This window comes from Bubalus kerabau, chromosome 4 (genome assembly GCF_029407905.1).
Source record: "Bubalus kerabau isolate K-KA32 ecotype Philippines breed swamp buffalo chromosome 4, PCC_UOA_SB_1v2, whole genome shotgun sequence".
NCBI classification, from domain to species: Eukaryota; Metazoa; Chordata; class Mammalia; order Artiodactyla; family Bovidae; genus Bubalus; species Bubalus kerabau.
Window position 1 is genome coordinate 163425796 of NC_073627.1, and position 17995 is coordinate 163443790.

General features: G+C 46.1%; 1 protein-coding gene and 1 long non-coding RNA gene across 2 annotated transcripts; both read left to right on the forward strand.

The window, feature by feature from the left end:
- Positions 1-587: 587 nt before the first annotated feature.
- LOC129651749 (tumor necrosis factor receptor superfamily member 10B-like) lies at positions 588-12548 on the forward strand. Its single transcript, XM_055580330.1, has 5 exons — positions 588-857; positions 9434-9533; positions 10158-10271; positions 11282-11393; positions 12206-12548. The coding sequence occupies exons 1-5, from the start codon at positions 675-677 to the stop codon at positions 12525-12527; spliced, it is 831 nt and encodes a 276-aa protein (XP_055436305.1). The 5' UTR covers positions 588-674; the 3' UTR covers positions 12528-12548.
- A 1690-nt stretch (positions 12549-14238) lies between these two features.
- On the forward strand, positions 14239-16997 carry LOC129651750 (uncharacterized). Its single transcript, XR_008714290.1, has 2 exons — positions 14239-14790; positions 16693-16997. It is a non-coding gene; the product is annotated as an uncharacterized LOC129651750 (long non-coding RNA).
- Positions 16998-17995: the final 998 nt, after the last annotated feature.

Below are 17995 nucleotides of genomic sequence, written 5' to 3' on the forward strand. Positions count from 1 at the left end.
ATATGAGATAGGCCCAGGGCAAAAAGGTTCACCAGGTTTGTCTCATTTCCTAAGTACTTAAATCTCAGAAAGTGCAAGTGAGTCTGGCAACCTACTCATTTTTCTAACAATTCAAGATTTCTTAGTTGACCCATCACTCCCCTACAGTACAGTACAGGGCACCTCTTGGATCTCCTTCTTGGCTGTCCATGTTCTCTGGCCTCCTTGGGGCCCTGGTCAATGAAGGGCGGGGCGGGGAGGAGCAGAAGCTGGGAGTGGGCAGAAGGCAGTAGTTAGAAGACAGGTGGTTCATTCCTTTTTTCAACCCGTGGGGCATTAGGACCTGGCTGGAACGCAGATTCTGAGTCTCTCCGGCACGTGGGAGGTGCCCTGCCCCCCCCCCTCCCAAAGGCACAGACCTGCCTGGCGCTGAATGAAAAACCGGGTCACATGCTGTTCGCTGGCGGAAATTCCCCTTTTGGTAAAGCCCGGGCTCCTCTCCTGAGCCACGCGTGATTGGTTGGAAGTGGTAATGATTATATCAGCAAGCACTGGCTCATTCGCTACCGCGGGTGACGCGATCCCAGGGCGGGGTGGTATAAAAGTAGAGGCACGCTCAGATTAAACAGCAGAGCTCCCCTCCGCGCAGCTCGCAGGGGTAATCTCGCGCCCCACGAAACACACTTTCATTTCTGATGGCTCTGGAGGCTGTCACCCCGCGGCAACCTGGACAGCGAACGCTCCCCGACCGCACCGTGCAGCGGGGACAGAGGGCAGCGGCCGCCTCGAGCTCCCGGGCAGGGTGCACCCAGGGCCCCAGGCCTCGACTCCGGGGCCCCTGGGCTCTCATCTTCACAGTCTTCGGTGTCTTGCTGTTGGTGAGTTCCCGCCGCGAGTCCCGGCTCCAAAAGGCGCTCTTGGTGGCCCGGAAAAGGCCCGGGCGCGCCTGGCTGGGCAAATCCTGGTAGGACCTGCCCGGCCAAGTCCAATACGCGGCGTGTTGGTGGGGGGCGCTAGAGTAAGGACCCCTGGCGTCTACTTGCTGCCTGGAAGATCTGGCTCCTTGGAGAACCTGACCTCTGGATTGGCCCCAGGCCCAGCGAGCATCAGATCGTCATTTCTTTCCTTTCCCTTCCCTTTTCCCTCTGCCGACTCTCCTCTTTTCTCTCTCTTTTGCTATTTTGCACTGCATGTATCTTCTAAAACGTGTCCTTTGTAAATCATTAAGTGTAGGCTCCATCTTCCCCCCTCCACTGCCTTAAGCACCCTTAACATTTCCTTTTCTCTGAAAGGAGAACAACTTCAAAATTGCTTCCAGCTCCTTACACTTTATGAATAGAAACCACCAATCAACTCAGCTTGGGTCAGAGTCTCACCACTTTCTTTCAGAGGGGAGTTGGAGGCTCTGGGTGTGGTTCAGCGCTGCTGCTGCTGCTAAGTCGCTTCACTCCTGTCCAACTCTGTGCGACCCCATAGACGGCAGCCCACCAGGCTTTCCCGTCCCTGAGTGTGCATTTTTAAGAAACTCACCATGGGGAAAAATGTGCACACTTGGCACCGCTTTCTTGCATTGTTTGAGGCTCTTTTCAAAGCTGCTTAGAGGGTCAAAGGAAAAAAAAAAAAAATTAAGGGTCTAACAAAGTTACAGAAATCGTGAAAATAGGCATCTTTCATTGAACAAATTAGTACCAAAAATCTGGAAAGAAATAGCATTTTGTATTCACAAGAAGTCTAGAATTCGTTTTTAAAGTATCGGTTTGTAATAGGTAGGACTCATGTTGAACACTACTTGATGAATGGGTCTGGGTGCCTGTCAAGTATCCAGTGTAGCCATGTGCATTGTCTGTTGGGTAACTCCTTAGAAGTGGAATTGCTGGGTCAGTGGGTTAGATGATTTTACACTTTTGCCTAGATAATGACAAACTGTTCTCCCAAAGAAGACTGGACCATTTTAAGTCACACCAGGAGTCCACAAGGGTGCCCTATTTCCCTGCACCCTTGCACACTGAGCTCAAACAGTAAAGGATCTGCCTGTGATGCAGGAGACCAGGGTTCAATCCCTGGGTTGGGAAGTTCCTATTGAGAAGGGAATGGCAATCCACTCCAGTACTCTTGCCTGGAGAATTCCACAGACAGAGAAGCCTGGCGGGCTACTGTCCATGGGATCGCAAAGAGTCGGAGACGACTGAGCGACTAACGCACGCACGCACTTGCACACTGAACTTTAACACTTTCCCAGTCTAAGAAGTAAAGATGGGGCACCATAGTGTCATGGTTTTGATTCTTCCATTCCAGTAGAGTGTTTTAAGGATCCGTGAGATTGCTGAGACTGGGAGTGGATAACCAGGAGACCCCAGGTTAGGACATAGGGGAGGGCACAAAAATTCAGACAATAAAAGAGCTAACAAAAATCTTTACACAAATTCTTTCGGACAACAGGAGTTCTTCACTAGTTCTTCTAAGGCCAACATAACCCTAATACCTAAACCTAACAGAAACATTTGAAAAGAAGAAAAAATACTTTTAAATACCCTTCCTAAAAACAGAGGCAAAATTCCTTTACAAAGCAAATAGTTAACTAAATTCTAGATCTTTAAAAACTATGGCAGAAACCATCACATAAAGTAACTATCCTCTAATTAAAAATTTAAAACACACACACACAAACCAGTGTAAAGGAGAAAAGCTGTATGAACAGCTTAACAGATGCAGAAAAAGAATTTGAACTGACACTTAACCCCCTGTAATGAAAAGGGGAAAGTGTTAGTTGCTCAATCGTGTCCCAACAATTTGCAACCCCATGGACTGTAGCCTGCCAGGCTCCTCTGTCCATGGAATTCTCTAGGCAAGAATACTGGAGTGGATTGCCATTCCCTTCTCCAGGGCATCTTCCTGACGCAGGGATTGAACCTGGGTCTCCTGCATTGCAGGCAGATTCTTTACTGTCAGAAAAAAGTCTCATTTTTTCAGGGTAGAAAGGACCTTCCTCCATATGATGAAGGCCACTCCCTCTTGGAGTCACATTAGAGACTAGGATAACTGAGGAAGGGGCATGAGGGAATGTGTTGAAGCAAGCTAATTTCCATGATCTAGATAGACGATTTGGATTTCCCAAGTGTATGCATTAAAAAAAAAACAAAAAAAAACTCTTTGAATGGTACCCTTAAGATTGTGCATGTCTTTCTTTGGAAATTTTTTTTTTTTTTTCTTTTTAAACTTTACATAACTGTATTAGTTTTGTCAAATATCAAAATGAATCTGCCACAGGTATACATGTGTTCCCTGTCCTGAACCCTCCTCCCTCCTCCCTCCCCATTCCATCCCTCTGGGTCGTCCCAGTGCACCAGCCCCAAGCATCCAGTATCGTGCATCGAACCTGGACTGGCAACTCGTTTCATACATGATATTTTACATGTTTCAATGCCATTCTCCCAAATCTTCCCACCCTCTCCCTCTCTCACAGAGTCCATAAGACTGTTCTATATATCAGTGTCTCTTTTGCTGTCTCGTACACAGGGTTATTGTTACCATCTTTCTAAATTCCATATATATGCGTTAGTATACTGTATTGGTGTTTTTCTTTCTGGCTTACTTCACTCTGTATAATAGGCTCCAGTTTCATCCACCTCATTAGAACTGATTCAAATGTATTCTTTTTAATGGCTGAGTAATACTCCATTGTGTATATGTACCAAAGCTTTCTTATCCATTCATCTGCTGATGGACATCTAGGTTGCTTCCATGTCCTGGCTACTATAAACAGTGCTGCGATGAACATTGGGGTACACGTGTCTCTTTCCCTTCTGGTTTCCTCAGTGTGTATGCCCAGCAGTGGGATTGCTGTGTCATAAGGCAGGTCTATTTCCAGTTTCTTAAGGAATCTCCACACTGTTCTCCATAGTGGCTGTACTAGTTTGCATTCCCACCAACAGTGTAAGAGGGTTCCCTTTTCTCCACACCCTCTCCAGCATTTATTACTTGTAGACTTTTGGATCGCAGCCATTCTGACTGGTGTGAAATGGTACCTCATAGTGGTTTTGATTTGCATTTCTCTGATAATGAGTGATGTGGAGCATCTTTTCATGTGTTTGTTAGCCATCTGTATGCCTTCTTTGGAGAAATGTCTATTTAGTTCTTTGGCCCATTTTTTGATTGGGTCATTTATTTTTCTGGAGTTGAGCTGTAGGAGTTGCTTGTATATTTTTGAGATGAGTTGTTTGTCAGTTGCTTCATTTGCTATTATTTTCTCCCATTCTGAAGGCTGTCTTTTCACCTTGCTAATAGTTTCCTTTGATGTGCAGAAGCTTTTAAGGTTAATTAGGTCCCATTTATTTATTTTTGCTTTTATTTCCAATATTCTGGGAGGTGGGTCATAGAGGATCCTGCTGTGATGTATGTCAGAGAGTGTTTTGCCTATGTTCCCCTCTAGGAGTTTTATAGTTTCTGGTCTTACGTTGAGATCTTTAATCCATTTTGAGTTTATTTTTGTGTATGGTGTTAGAAAGTGTTCTAGTTTCATTCTTTTACAAGTGGTTGACCAGATTTCCCAGCACCACTTGTTAAAGAGATTGTCTTTAATCCATTGTATATTCTTGCCTCCTTTGTCCAAGATAAGGTGTCCATATGTGCGTGGATTTATCTCTGGGCTTTCTATTTTGTTCCATTGATCTATATTTCTGTCTTTGTGCCAGTACCATACTGTCTTGATAACTGTGGCTTTGTAGTAGAGCCTGAAGTCAGGTAGGTTGATTCCTCCAGTTCCATTCTTCTTTCTCAAGATCGCTTTGGCTATTCGAGCTTTTTTGTTTTTCCATACAAATTGTGAAATTATTTGTTCTAGCTCTGTGAAGAATGCTGTTGGTAGCTTGATAGGGATTGCATTGAATCTATAGATTGCTTTGAGTAGTATACTCATTTTCACTGTATTGATTCTTCCAATCCATGAACATGGTATATTTCTCCATCTGTTAGTGTCCTCTTTGATTTCTTTCACCAGTGTTTTATAGTTTTCTATATATAGGTCTTCAGTTTCTTTAGGTGGATATATTCCTAAGTATTTTATTCTTTCCGTTGCAATGGTGAATGGAATTGTTTCCTTAATTTCTCTTTCTGTTTTCTCATTATTAGTGTATAGGAATGCAAGGGATTTCTGTGTGTTGATTTTATATCCTGCAACTTTACTATAGTCATTGATTAGTTCTAGTAATTTTCTGGTGGAGTCTTTAGGGTTTTCTATGTAGAGGATCATGTCATCTGCAAACAGTGAGAGCTTTACTTCTTCTTTTCCAATTTGGATTCCTTTTATTTCTTTTTCTGTTCTGATTGCTGTGGCCAAAACTTCCAAAACTATGTTGAATAGTAATGGTGAAAGTGGGCACCCTTGTCTTGTTCCTGACTTTAGAGGAAATGCTTTCAATTTTTCACCATTGAGGATAATGTTTGCTGTGGGTTTGTCATATATAGCTTTGATTATGTTGAGGTATGTTCCTTCTATTCCTGCTTTCTGGAGAGTTTTGATCATAAATGAATGTTGAATTTTGTCAAAGGCTTTCTCTGCATCTATTGAGATAATCATATGGTTTTTATTTTTCAATTTGTTAATGTGGTGTATTACATTGATTGATTTGCGGATATTGAAGAATCCTTGCACATTGATTGATTTGCGGATATTGAAGAATCCTTGCATCCCTGGGATAAAGCCCACTTGGTCATGGTGTATGATCTTTTTAATGTGTTGTTGGATTCTGATTGCTAGAATTTTGTTAAGGATTTTTGCATCTATGTTCATCAGTGATATTGGCCTGTAGTTTTCTTTTTTTGTGGGATCTTTGTCAGGTTTTGGTATTAGGGTGATGGTGGCCTCATAGAATGAGTTTGGAAGTTTACCATCCTCTGCAATTTTCTGGAAGAGTTTGAGCAGGATAGGTGTTAGCTCTTCTCTAAATTTTTGGTAGAATTCAGCTGTGAAGCCATCTGGACCTGGGCTTTTGTTTGCTGGAAGATTTTTGATTACAGTTTCAATTTCCGTGCTTGTGATGGGTCTGTTAAGATTTTCTATTTCTTCCTGGTCGAGTTTTGGAAAGTTGTACTTTTCTAAGAATTTGTCCATTTCTTCCTCGTTGTCTATTTTATTGGCATATAATTGTTGATAGTAGTCTCTTATGATCCTTTGTATTTCTGTGTTGTCTGTTGTGATCTCTCCATTTTCATTTCTAATTTTATTGATTTGATTTTTCTCCCTTTGTTTCTTGATGAGTCTGGCTAATGGTTTGTCAATTTTATTTATCCTTTCAAAGAACCAGCTTTTGGTTTTGTTGATTTTTGCTATGGTCTCTTTTGTTTCTTTTACATTTATTTCTGCTCTAAGTTTTAAGATTTCTTTCCATCTACTAACCCTGGGGTTCTTCATTTCTTCCTTTTCTAGTTGCTTTAGGTGTAGAGTTAGGTTATTTATTTGACTTTTTTCTTGTTTCTTGAGGTGTGCCTGTATTGCTATGAACTTTCCCCTTAGGACTGCTTTTACCGTGTCCCACAGGTTTTGGGTTGTTGTGTTTTCATTTTCATTCGTTTCTATGCAAATTTTGATTTCTTTTTTGATTTCTTCTGTGATTTGTTGGTTATTCAGCAGCGTGTTGTTCAGCCTCCATATGTTGGATTTTTTAATAGTTTTTCTCCTGTAATTGAGATCTAATCTTACTGCATTGTGGTCAGAAAAGATGCTTGGAATGATTTCTATTTTTTTGAATTTACCAAGGCTAGCTTTATGGCCCAGGATGTGATCTATCCTGGAGAAGGTTCCATGTGCGCTTGAGAAGAAGGTGAAATTCATTGTTTTGGGATGAAATGTCCTATAGATATCAATTAGGTCTAACTGGTCTGTTGTATCGTTTAAAGTTTGTGTTTTCTTGTTAATTTTCTGTTTAGTTGATCTATCCATTGGTGTGAGTGGGGTATTAAAGTCTCCCACTATTATTGTGTTATTGTTAATTTCTTCTTTCATACTTGTTAGCATTTGTCTTACATACTGCGGTGCTCCCGTGTTGGGTGCATATATATTTATAATTGTTATATCTTCTTCTTGGATTGATCCTTTGATCATTATGTAGTGACCATCTTTGTCTCTTTTCACAGTCTTTGTTTTAAAGTCTATTTTATCTGATATGAGTATTGCTACTCCTGCTTTCTTTTGGTCCCTATTTGCATGGAAAATCTTTTTCCAGCCCTTCACTTTCAGTCTGTATGTGTCCCCTGTTTTGAGGTGGGTCTCTTGTAGACAACATATGTAGGGGTCTTGTTTTTGTATCCATTCAGCCAGTCTTTGTCTTTTGGTTGGGGCATTCAACCCATTTACATTTAAGATAATTACTGATAAGTATGACCCCGTTGCCATTTCCTTTATTGTTTTGGGTTCGAATTTATACACCATTTTTGTGCTTCCTGTCTAGAGAATAGCCTTTAGTATTTGTTGGAGAGCTGGTTTGGTGGTGCAGAATTCTCTCAGCTTTTGCTTGTCTGAAACGCTTTTGATTTCTCCTTCATACTTGAATGAGATCCTTGCTGGGTACAATAATCTGGAAATCTTAACATTGAAGTAAACTGTAAAGAAATATTGAGCTCGAGTTACTGACATAATGTTGATGTATTAAGAGTTACAGATATGAATTTCATCATAAAAATAAGACACTTAGAATGGCCAGAGGGGGATGGTTAGAGAAAGAAATATGTGATACACCTAAGTTACAGAACTTAGGTGCTGAGCATGTAAGAGTTTAGTGAATGAATCTTAGAACTTTGTTGGATGTTTGAAACTGTTCGTAACAAAACAATGAGGGAGAGAGTCTGTGAGAGGAGAACCAGGGAAGAAAGGAAGGCATAGGATTGTTAGGGCCGGGAAAGGAGAGTCCACCAATTTGGGGTGACTCGGAGGAGGCCCAGACTGGGGAAGGGATGATTAGGGGACACATATGAGCTTAGCTGTCCCCAAATACTTAACAGGTGGCATTTTATCTTGTTTAGATCCAGGCAGTTGAACTGGGCTCAACATAAGCTGTTTCCACTTCAACTTTGTTTTTCTTTCTTTTTTTTCCTCTTCATGTCACTTTCTACTTTAAATCACTCCCAGATTAAGTTACAAAACTATACAAAACCCTTTGTTTCCTGTATCATCTGAAACATAGCTGCTGACATGACAGATCCCATGACTGGACACTTGAATGTATATTTCCCACAAATGAGGACAGTCTTCCCCCAAATGACAATACAATCCTGAACATCAGAACACTATCATCAACACATTAATCCTGGTGGAAGCCTCAGGCTCCAGTGATTTCAGACTGGCCCCATTGTGTCATTTTTAGCACAGCTGCTAACTGCTGCTGCTAAGTCGCTTCAGTCGTGTCCGACTCTGTGCGACCCCATAGACGGCAGCCCATCAGGCTCCCCCGTCCCTAGGGTTCTCCAGGCAAGAACACTGGAATGGGTTGCCATTTCCTTCTCCAATGCATGAAAGCGAAAAGTGAAAGTGAACTCGCTCAGTCGTGTCTGACTGTTAGCGACCCCCTGGACTGCAGCCCACCAGGCTCCTCCATCCATGGGATTTTCCAGGCAAGAGTACTGGAGTGGGGTGCCATTGCCTTCTCTGTTTTAGCAGAGAGACTTGGCTAAAAGCCCTGTATTGCTATTTCTTCTTTCTCCATGTGATTCTGGTATTTTGTGGAACACTGACAGCTTCCTTTTGGGGACCGCTTGTTGGATTAAAGCCACAAATCCATTACTCAATATGTGATTCTATATCCTGATTATGAAAAATTGTATGCATGACAGAACCCTCATTTGTGAAAATGTGTGTGTGTGTGTGCACGCACATGTGAGAAAGAAAGAGAGAGCCTAAGAATATTCACACATATGGTCAAATAGAAGTCAAGACACAAAATAATGGATGCTTTCTCTAATCAAGGGGATCTTTATGGTTTCTGTATTCTTATAAAAAAAATTTTCCTTGCCCATACTTTCTGGGCTTCCCAGGTGGTGCTAGTGGTAAAGAACCAGCCTGCCAACACAGGAGATGCAAGAGACTGAAGTTTGATCCCTGGGTCGGGAAGATCCACTGGAGGAGGAAATGGCAGCTCACTGCAAAATTCTTGCTGGGAGAATCCTATGGACAGAGGAGCCTGATGGGCTACAGTCCATGGGGTTGCAAAGAGTTGGACGTATCTGAGCACCTACTTTCTGGAATAAACATATTTTAAGAGGAAGGAATACAGGGGAAAATTAAATGTACATTACTTGCTGGCACAAAAGGCCAAAGAACAAATATGAATGAGAGTTTAGAGCTGGGAAGAAAGGTCCCAGTTCTGTTTCATTTGCAGGTAGTGGTCAAGGAAATGGGGGGTGGATCCTAGAAGGGGTGAGAGTGTGGAAGCCACTCATGCCTGTCCCTGCTTTGTCTCCATAGGTCAAACCTGCTTCAGCCATGTCTGTAAGGAAGGATGAAATTCACCAGCAGTCATCAGCCGCACTGGAACGGAGCCCCCAGCAGAAGTTATGTCCACCAGGTAGATTCTAAGACTGGTCTCCAACCCTTGTCTTCATGTCTGTATATTTATTTTTGGCTGTGCGGAGGCTTTGTTGCTGCACGGGCTCTCTCTAGTTGTGGAGAGTGGGGCCTGCTCTCCAGTTGCGGTACTTGAGCTTCTCCCTGGGGGGCTTCTCCTGTTGCAGAGCACAGGCTCTCGGGTGCACGGGCTGCAGTAGTTGCAGCCTGTGTGCTCAGTAGTTGTGGCTCCTGAGCTGTAGAGTGCAGGCTCAGTATTTGTGACACGTGGGCTTAGCTGCTCTGCAGCAGGTGGGATCTTCCCAGACCAGGGATCGAGCCCATGTATTCTGCATAGGCAGGCAGATTCTTTACCACTGAGCCACCAGGGAAGCCCCTGACCTTTCTTTTTACTGTTTAATGTGCCAGCTATGAGTGTGACTTGGATGTGTGGCTTGTAATATATTTCTGTTGGCAGTGCTGGTCTAGGGTATGTGGTAGATGAAGAATCAAAAGATGAGAGCCCGGTTGAGGAGAGTTCCCCTTGTGGATTCCACAGATGGCCAAAAGAGGCCTCCGCAGCCACACTGCCAGCCTCAGGGAATCCTGCGGGGATTTTCTCACCAGTTTTTCCCTTTCTTCCCAGGATTCTATATGGAAGAAGCCATTGGAGGTTGTGCCCCATGCACCGATGGGATAGACTACACCAGTCATTCAAACACCCTCCCTTCTTGCTTACCTTGCACGACTTGCAAATCAGGTACAGAGCCTGTGGTCCCCCATGCCTGCAGTTAGAGTGCTGGGTGACGAGATGGGATTTAAATGGGACGAGGAGTCAGAGACCTGATTTCCAGCCCAGCTAAGTCTTCATCCTGTCTTAGGTCAGTAGAATAATGAAAACAGAAGTTATTTGCATAACGCATGCCAACTGGTAGGGAAGTCTTTCAGAACATCAGCTGGAAAGAGGAGAATAACGTGTCCCCTGGTGGAGGGGGCTGGATGGTAACAGTGCAGAAGGCCTGGGGGAGTGGGGCAGGGCTGGGTTTGAGCTGTGTGATGTGTCTGATTCTGGGCCAGGCTCCTGCGGGCGCCATGCCCTCTGCTCTGGGGTCTCAGCCTCTCTCAGCCTTCATGACCTGAGGTCCCTCTGCCTCTCCAGCAGGCATCACCCGTTGGGACATCACCCAAGGGTTCCTCTCCATCCACAGCGTCTCAGATTACACCTCACCCCAGCCCACTTCTTGCTCCTCATTTGTGATCTAAAACATTTTTCTTCCCAACCCTGATGCAATCTGTAATGATGCACAGTGCCTTTTGTATGCCTCTGTTGGTGACACGTGAACAGTGGCTGTTCTATGGATGGTGTATGTATGTTGCCACAGAAAATGACCCCAAAATTATTTAAGAAAAAAAAAGATTAATTCATTTATTTTTGGCTGTTCTGGGTCTTTGTTGCGGAACAAGGGCTTTCTCTAGTTGTGGTGAGGGGGGCTGCTCCTTGTTGCTTCTCATCGTGGTGCACAGGCCCTAGAGCACAGGATCAGTAGTTGTGGCACACGGGCTTAGCTGCCCCGCAACATGTGGGGTCTTCCCAGACCAGGGATGGAACCTGTGTCCCCTGCTTTGACAGGCGGATTCTTAACCACTGGACCACCCAGGAAGCCCTTCGAATTACTTCTTCAACTGAGTGGATGGAGATCTGGGTGGTGAAGAAGGGTTGAGAGACATATGAGGGAAACACACCCTCAAAACCTTATCTTTGGTCTCTAGGAGAAGAAGAAAAAAATGGCTGCACCCCGACCAAGGACACTGAGTGTCAGTGCAAACCTGGCACTTTCCGTGGAGAAGATGCACCTGAATTCTGTCAAAAATGCAGCACCGGGTGAGACACAGGAGCCTAGGGGGGCTTCCAACCCACAGGAGACCCGAGTTTCCTTGTACCCATTTCTCTCTCCTGCTTCCGTGAAGCCCCTCCCACCTCCCAGAGCTCCCTTGTGCCTGTGGGGTCTCCTGAGCCTGCAGCAGTGCTCCCTACCACCACTGTTTGTCCTGCACGGCTTTCCCAGTGGCCCCTTCCCACGTCTCCTCGGGAGGGGCCTAGAAAGACCGAAGTGTTGACAGCAGACAGAAGTCATGAGGAGGCCACGTGTGTGTTCCTTCAAGGTTCCTATAAAACCGGAGCCAACTCGACAGGCCTCACACCCAGCCCCTTGTTCCCCAGTAGCACCTGAATATTTCTTATTTGGGGACTCGGTGGCCAATAGTAATTCACTATCCTCTGATGCTCCAGTATTGGCTGAGATTGGTAGGAAGAGTCAACAGGTGGATGAGAGGGCCTTATATTCCAATTTAACTGGAGGATGAGTCAAACTTGTGACTCTTGACCTGGATGAGGCCCTCCCCACCCCGCACAGAGCTTCCCGTGCAGCCCAGAGAAGCCAGACGGGCCTTGCAGAGGAAGCCCAGCTCCTGAAGGGCAGCTCTGAACACTCAGTAGGAGCCCGGGAGCCGCAGTACACAATCCTGGATCGTTCTCCCGCCCAGGGATGGGGAGTGAGGGGACCCTCCCCTGCAGACAGCAAGAGCCTGTCTCCCCTCCACTGTCTTGTCAGGGGACCCAGGACAGGAGGCTGCCCCCTCTTTCTCCTCATCCAGCCAGCTGTCCCTGATGGGTCCCCCTGTGTCTGTACCCAGGTGCCCTGATGGGAAGGTCATGGTCATGAAATGTACCCCCTGGAGCAACATCAAGTGTGTGGACCAAGAATCAAGTACTCTGCCCCATGGGGAGGCCCCAGTTCCTGGAGAGCTAGCAACCATGAGCCAGAGACTACCCATCACTCCCTCTCCCTCATCAGGCCCTTCAAGGCTGGTGATTAAAATTGTATCTGTAATTGCCGCTGTCCTAATCGGATGTGTATGGTGCTACTTTACAGGTGAGGTTCTAGAAGGGAAGGAGGAGGTGCTGGCTCCCTCCTCCATCTCCCCAATCCTCCTGTTCCTCCTGGCTTGTCTCTGATCTTGTTCCCCAGGAAACCCCTCCTCCTCCCACCTCACCTGGTCCTACAAAACTGATCACATCGGGCCCCCAACTCAGCTGACGGTCCCCTCTTCCCCCTGGCCGAGTCTGGTGGGAGGAGGCAGGAGAAGAGGGTGGTTCAGTAGCACTGCACAGAGATTTTACATGGGTTTCATTTTACTTCATTTTCTCCCTTCTCTTCTCCTCCCTGAGGGTTCTCCAGATTTAGAATATCCCGCTTGCAGTCACAGGCCCGGGGTTGTTTGTTCAGTGTCTGAGCCCCCACCCTGCACCCTGTCCCTAGGAAGGGAGGTGTGGCAAGAGCGCCCTCCCCACCACTCAGTGGATGTCTCTTCTCTTCTAGGTCTCTTTAATGAGTGCTGGCACAAGGTGATCGGTTTCTCCAGCATCTGGTGGCCTCAGACCCTCAGTTACTGCATCACAACAAAGCCCAGGGTGGACACGGTCCCCGGTGTGTCCTATGCTGTTGTCCCTGAGTCTCTCAACTGGCCTGGGGGCTCTAGGCTGAATGTAGAAGGGAGACTGGCCTGCTGAGAGCTGTCCTAAGGCTGGTTGGCAGCGCTGGCCCTGTCCTTACTGTTTGAGACACCCTCACTCTGTAGCCCTGGGGTGTGGGGGGTGTCAGGGGTGCTCAGTTCCCCTTAGCATCACACCAGAGTCTGGGTGCCATCAGCAGAGCCCAGATGTGCTGCGTCTATGCCCACTTGGGCATAGCACAGGTGTAGGTGGGAAGGCAGAACCTACTGTGTCCCCTCAGAAGCTGTAGGGGGTTGTGGGTTTGTGACTCCTGGGTCAGTGCCTTGCTTTTTCGAGGCCCTTTTCTGGCACTTATGTCCCCCAGGAAGGTCTGGGGCTCTGGACCATGCACACAACAACAGGCTGACCAATGGAGATTGACTTTCCATTCTGGTCCCTTGGCAGAAAAAGAAGCTGCAGGAAACAACGCCCAGTCCCGAGATGCAGCAAGCAGACTGCCTGTTGTTGAGTGTGGGGCTCTGGCCCTTCTGCTTGCTTGGGACTGTGGTAGAGACAGGGAGAGGCAGTGGGTCAGGTCTCCTCTTCTCTGGGGAGGTGGTGATGGAGGGAGACCGCGGCATGGAGAGAAGGGAGCCCACCCCGTGCTCTGGAAAGAGACCAGGGCATGGACGGGAAGGGAGTCCCAACCCCTGTTCTGGTCCACTGGCAGCTCTGATGCTACTTCTCATCTGTCTTGTCACCACATCCCTCGTCTAGAACAGGGCAGGCGAAGGGTAATCACTCCTCCCATGACTGACTCAGTGATGGAGTCAGAGCTACATAATAATTTTCTATGTGACTGTTACATACTTTTAAGCCATTCCTCATCATAGTGGGAATTTCACATTTATTTCAAAAGTATTGTTAAGTTGAATCTACTTGAAGTAAAATTTCTTTGTCAACATATAGAAGTATTTTCACTATGTGTATGTGTGTGTACATATATATATATGTATGAGGAGGGCATGGCAACCCACTCCAGTATTCTTGCCTGGAGAATCCCCATGAACAGAGGAGCCCAGCAGGCTACAGCCCATGGGGTCGCAAAGAGTCAGACATGACTGAGTGACTAAACATACGTATATTATATATGTATACATACACACACACACACACACACATACAGAGACGTTTACAATTTGGGGTCATATCATTTCAATAGTTTTGAGGTTTTTGAGTTTTACCTTAATTTATAAATTAATCTAGGAGGAATTGAGATCTTTTAGCTATTCTATATTTTTCTTATGAAAAGAGTTAGCATTTTAAGTTAAGAGTTTTATAATACCTCAACTCCATGTGTGTTTTCCTTTGGTAAATTGCTCATTTCTTGTTGAGGCTGTATCTTTGTATTACAATGTTCTATAACCTTATGAGTTTATCCAACTCATAATTCATTATAGAATTTATTGTCATAATTTTTAACATTCACCATCCACACACTCACATTTACGTATTATTGTTGAACCATTAGAGTTTTATAAGAATACAATCGTATATAAAATAATGACTCTTCTGTCCGCTCCCTTCAAAGATCCTGCATTGGTTTTGTTTTGCTTACGGCTGCATCTGCCAGAATTTCAGAACAAGGTTTACTAGGCTCAGTTCTGTAACCTAGGACCCCCGGTTAAGACCAAGGCTGCTCTCCATTGTGTTTTACAGAAACCAGCAGCACCTGAAGGATCTCAGAGGAGAAGATGGCTGCTGGTTCCAACAGACGCCACTGAAAGTGAGTGTTTGTTTCCTGGGTAGGGGATCAGGAGTAGAGGGAGGAGGGACAGTGTCCTAATTTCTGTCTCCATAGCGGTTAGGGCAACTCAGAGAGGGGATGGCTTGTCCCTGAACCATCGGGACTCTAATTCCCTCCCTGCCCCCTCCTCTGTTTCCCACCCTGCACCCCTCTGTCCTCTAACAGTGGCCCCTAACACCTCCCTGTCCTTCCCTCCTCCACCATCCTCTCTCCTCCCTGGTTGCTCAGGGCCAGGTTGACCCACTCTGAGACATCCGAGAGGTTGTGCTGTCCAGCAGGGCACCTCCTGGCCCAGGGAGGCTGTGGAGCCCCTGTCCATGCATGCTAAGTCTCTTTAATCATGTCTGGCTCTTTGCAACCCCATGGACTGTAGCCTGTCAGGCTCCTTAGTCCATGGGATTCTACAGGCAAGAATACTGGAGTGGGTTACCATGCCCTCCTCCAGGGATCATTCCAACCCAGGGATCGAACCCACCTCTTACATCTCCTGCATTAGCAAGCAGGTTCTTTACCACTGGTACCACCTGGGAAGCCCTGAGGAGCGCCTGAACTGTGGCTAAATCTGATGAACTGTAGTATATAACTCGATACTGTAGTTCAAGGACTTGGTAGAAAAAAGGACTGTAATTTGTCTCGTTAGTTTTTTTTTGTATATTGATTACATGTTGAGGGGCTTCCCTGGTGGCTCAGATGGTGAAGAATTCGCCTGTAATGCAAGAGAACAGGGTTCAGTCCCTGGGTCAGGAAGATCCCCTGGAGAAGGGAATGGCAACCCACTCCAGTATTCCTACGTGGAGAATCTCATGGACAGAGGAGCCTGACAGGCTACAGTCGATGAAGTCACAAAGAGTCAGACACACAACTGAGCAGCTAACACTACATATTGCAGTGAAAAAAATTCTTAACTTACTTTTAATTGGAGGATAATTGCTTCACAATGTTGTGCTTCTTTCTGCTGTACAGCAACCTGAACCAGCCATAGGTACACATATATCCCCTCCCTCTTGAGCCTCCTTCCAACGCCCCCATCCCACCTCCCTTAGGTTATCACAGAGCACCGGATTGAGCTCTCTGTGTTATAAAGCCACTTCCCATTAGCTATCTATATTACATATTGAAATGAAATTTTTTAGAATACTTTGAGTTAGTACCATATTTCATGAAAAGTAGTATTGTTATGTTTCATGTTTTCAGTGTAACTGTTAGAGAATATAAACTTGTGTCGGGTGCCCTCCTTATGTACTGTGGATGGTGGTGTGCACAGCATTTCACACACACAGCGTTGAATCTGCAGCACAGCCCATGAGGCAGGTGGTGTTTGCTCCATTTTAGGGTTAAATTCTTGCTCAGAGTCTGTCCCCATCCAGCTGTACCGCAGTGTCAGGCAGTGAGGCCGAGCGGGGTGTGAGGCCGGAGACCTTCCTCCCTCCAGGCCTTTGCTTTGTCCCCAGCGCAGAGGTGGCAGCCAGGGGGCCTCACCCTCCTGAGAAAGGCAGGTGCCCCACCCTCCTGAGAAAGACAGGTGCCCTCCTCTGAGGTCTGTTGCCCCTCGCTGTCCCACCCTCTGTCTCCTCTCACAGATGCCTTCTCCCTCTGTGACAGCAGTCTCCTCTTCCAGATGCGCCCTCATCCCCTGCTTGGGGCAGGACTCTCTGCTGACCTGGACTGTCCCCACCTGCTCTGGGTGCTGGCGAAGTCCAATGCCCAGTGCCTGTGTGGCTTGTTTGCTGCTGGGAAGCAGGTCAGGGGCGCAGAGCAGCAGGCTTACCAGCAGGGGGAGCTCCTCAGGTTCCCATCCTGAAGTCTAGGCCTGAATTGAGGGTCCTTGGCCTTTGTGGAAGCCTGTTCCAACTCGGCCTCTGTGACTTTCCCCCAACCTAGGCCTGAAGCTATTCTTCAGTGACTTTGCAGCTATCTTTTCCTTGTGATTTCTGTGATTCGCTCTTGATGCAGTTGGGCCTCACATGAAATGAGATCCTTGTGACCAGAGAATAGGCCTGGGTCTCTCCGGATGCCTTGTGTGAAATGCTGCCAGTCACCAAGAAGGGACAGGGGACCTCAGTCAACACCCTTATGGATGCCTTGGAAATGCTGGGGCAAAGGTTGACAAAAGAGACAATTCAAGAGCGCCTGCTGAACTCAGGAAAGTATTAACATGTTTATGAAGAAAGGGAGACAGGCTCTGCTGTGCCCTGACTGTTTGAGGATGTCAATCTTTCATTTCAGGACACACTCCTAATAGACTTCTAGTTTTTATTTGTATTTGTTTGAAATTTGTCATTCATGTTAGTATGTATGCATTTAATGATGTAACTTATAATGAAAGTGTTAGTCACTGAGTCATGTCCAACTCTTTGTGACCCTATGGACTGTCGCCCACCAGGCTCTTCTGTCCATGGGGTTTCTCCAGGCAAGAGTACTGCAGTGGGTTGCCGTTTCCTTCTCCAGGGGATCTTTCCTACCCAGGGATGGAACCTAGGGCTCCAGTTTTGACCACACCAGTCACATCAACCTTAGGGAATTGGGCAGGCAGACTCCTTACCGACTGAGCCACCAGGGAGGCCCTGTAACTTGTAATATACATGATTAAAGTGCAAACATCTTGTATGTCTTGGTACTTTTATGTTTGTGCATATATTTATATGTGTAGAAAAACATTTTGCAAATATAATTTCTAGGTTTATGTGGGCTACCTGGTTGAGTACTGGCAATCCAAAGCAATTAGAAATACAAAAGGAGGGCATTCCCTAGCTGTTCAGTGGTTAGGACTCTGTGCTGAGAGCCCTGAGTTCAATCCCTGGTCAGAAAGTAAGATCCCACAAGCCATGAGGCAAAAAAAAAAAGTAAGATCCCACGAGCCATGAGGCAAAAACAAACAAACAAAAACCTACAAAACAACAACAACAATAAAGGAGAGCAAGCCCACTGCTGGGGGAATTTGACCACTTTGGGATTGCCTGGCGACTTCTTTAGGGTCCAGGCTTTAAACATGTCAACTTTATAGTTGGGTGAATATTTGCATTTTTCCTAGGGAGATGTTAACAAGTGAGCAGAGAGGGAGGGGAAGTGGCACCCCCGTGCTGTGTCTGGTGACCGTGAACTGGGCTGTCATTCCCCGGGCTTCCTCCTGCTCATCTGGGAGGTTAGGGTGGGATGTGGGTTAGATATGAGTGTCAGATAGTTT

Bases quoted from the DNA above. Each gene is read 5' to 3' on its own strand.
- LOC129651749 (XM_055580330.1), top strand. From the start codon at position 675: ATGGCTCTGGAGGCTGTCACCCCGCGGCAACCTGGACAGCGAACGCTC. The intron at 858-9,433 runs GTGAGTTCCCGC...TTGTCTCCATAG, and splicing joins TCTTCGGTGTCTTGCTGTTG to GTCAAACCTGCTTCAGCCAT. The intron at 11,394-12,205 runs GTGAGACACAGG...GTCTGTACCCAG, and splicing joins TGTCAAAAATGCAGCACCGG to GTGCCCTGATGGGAAGGTCA.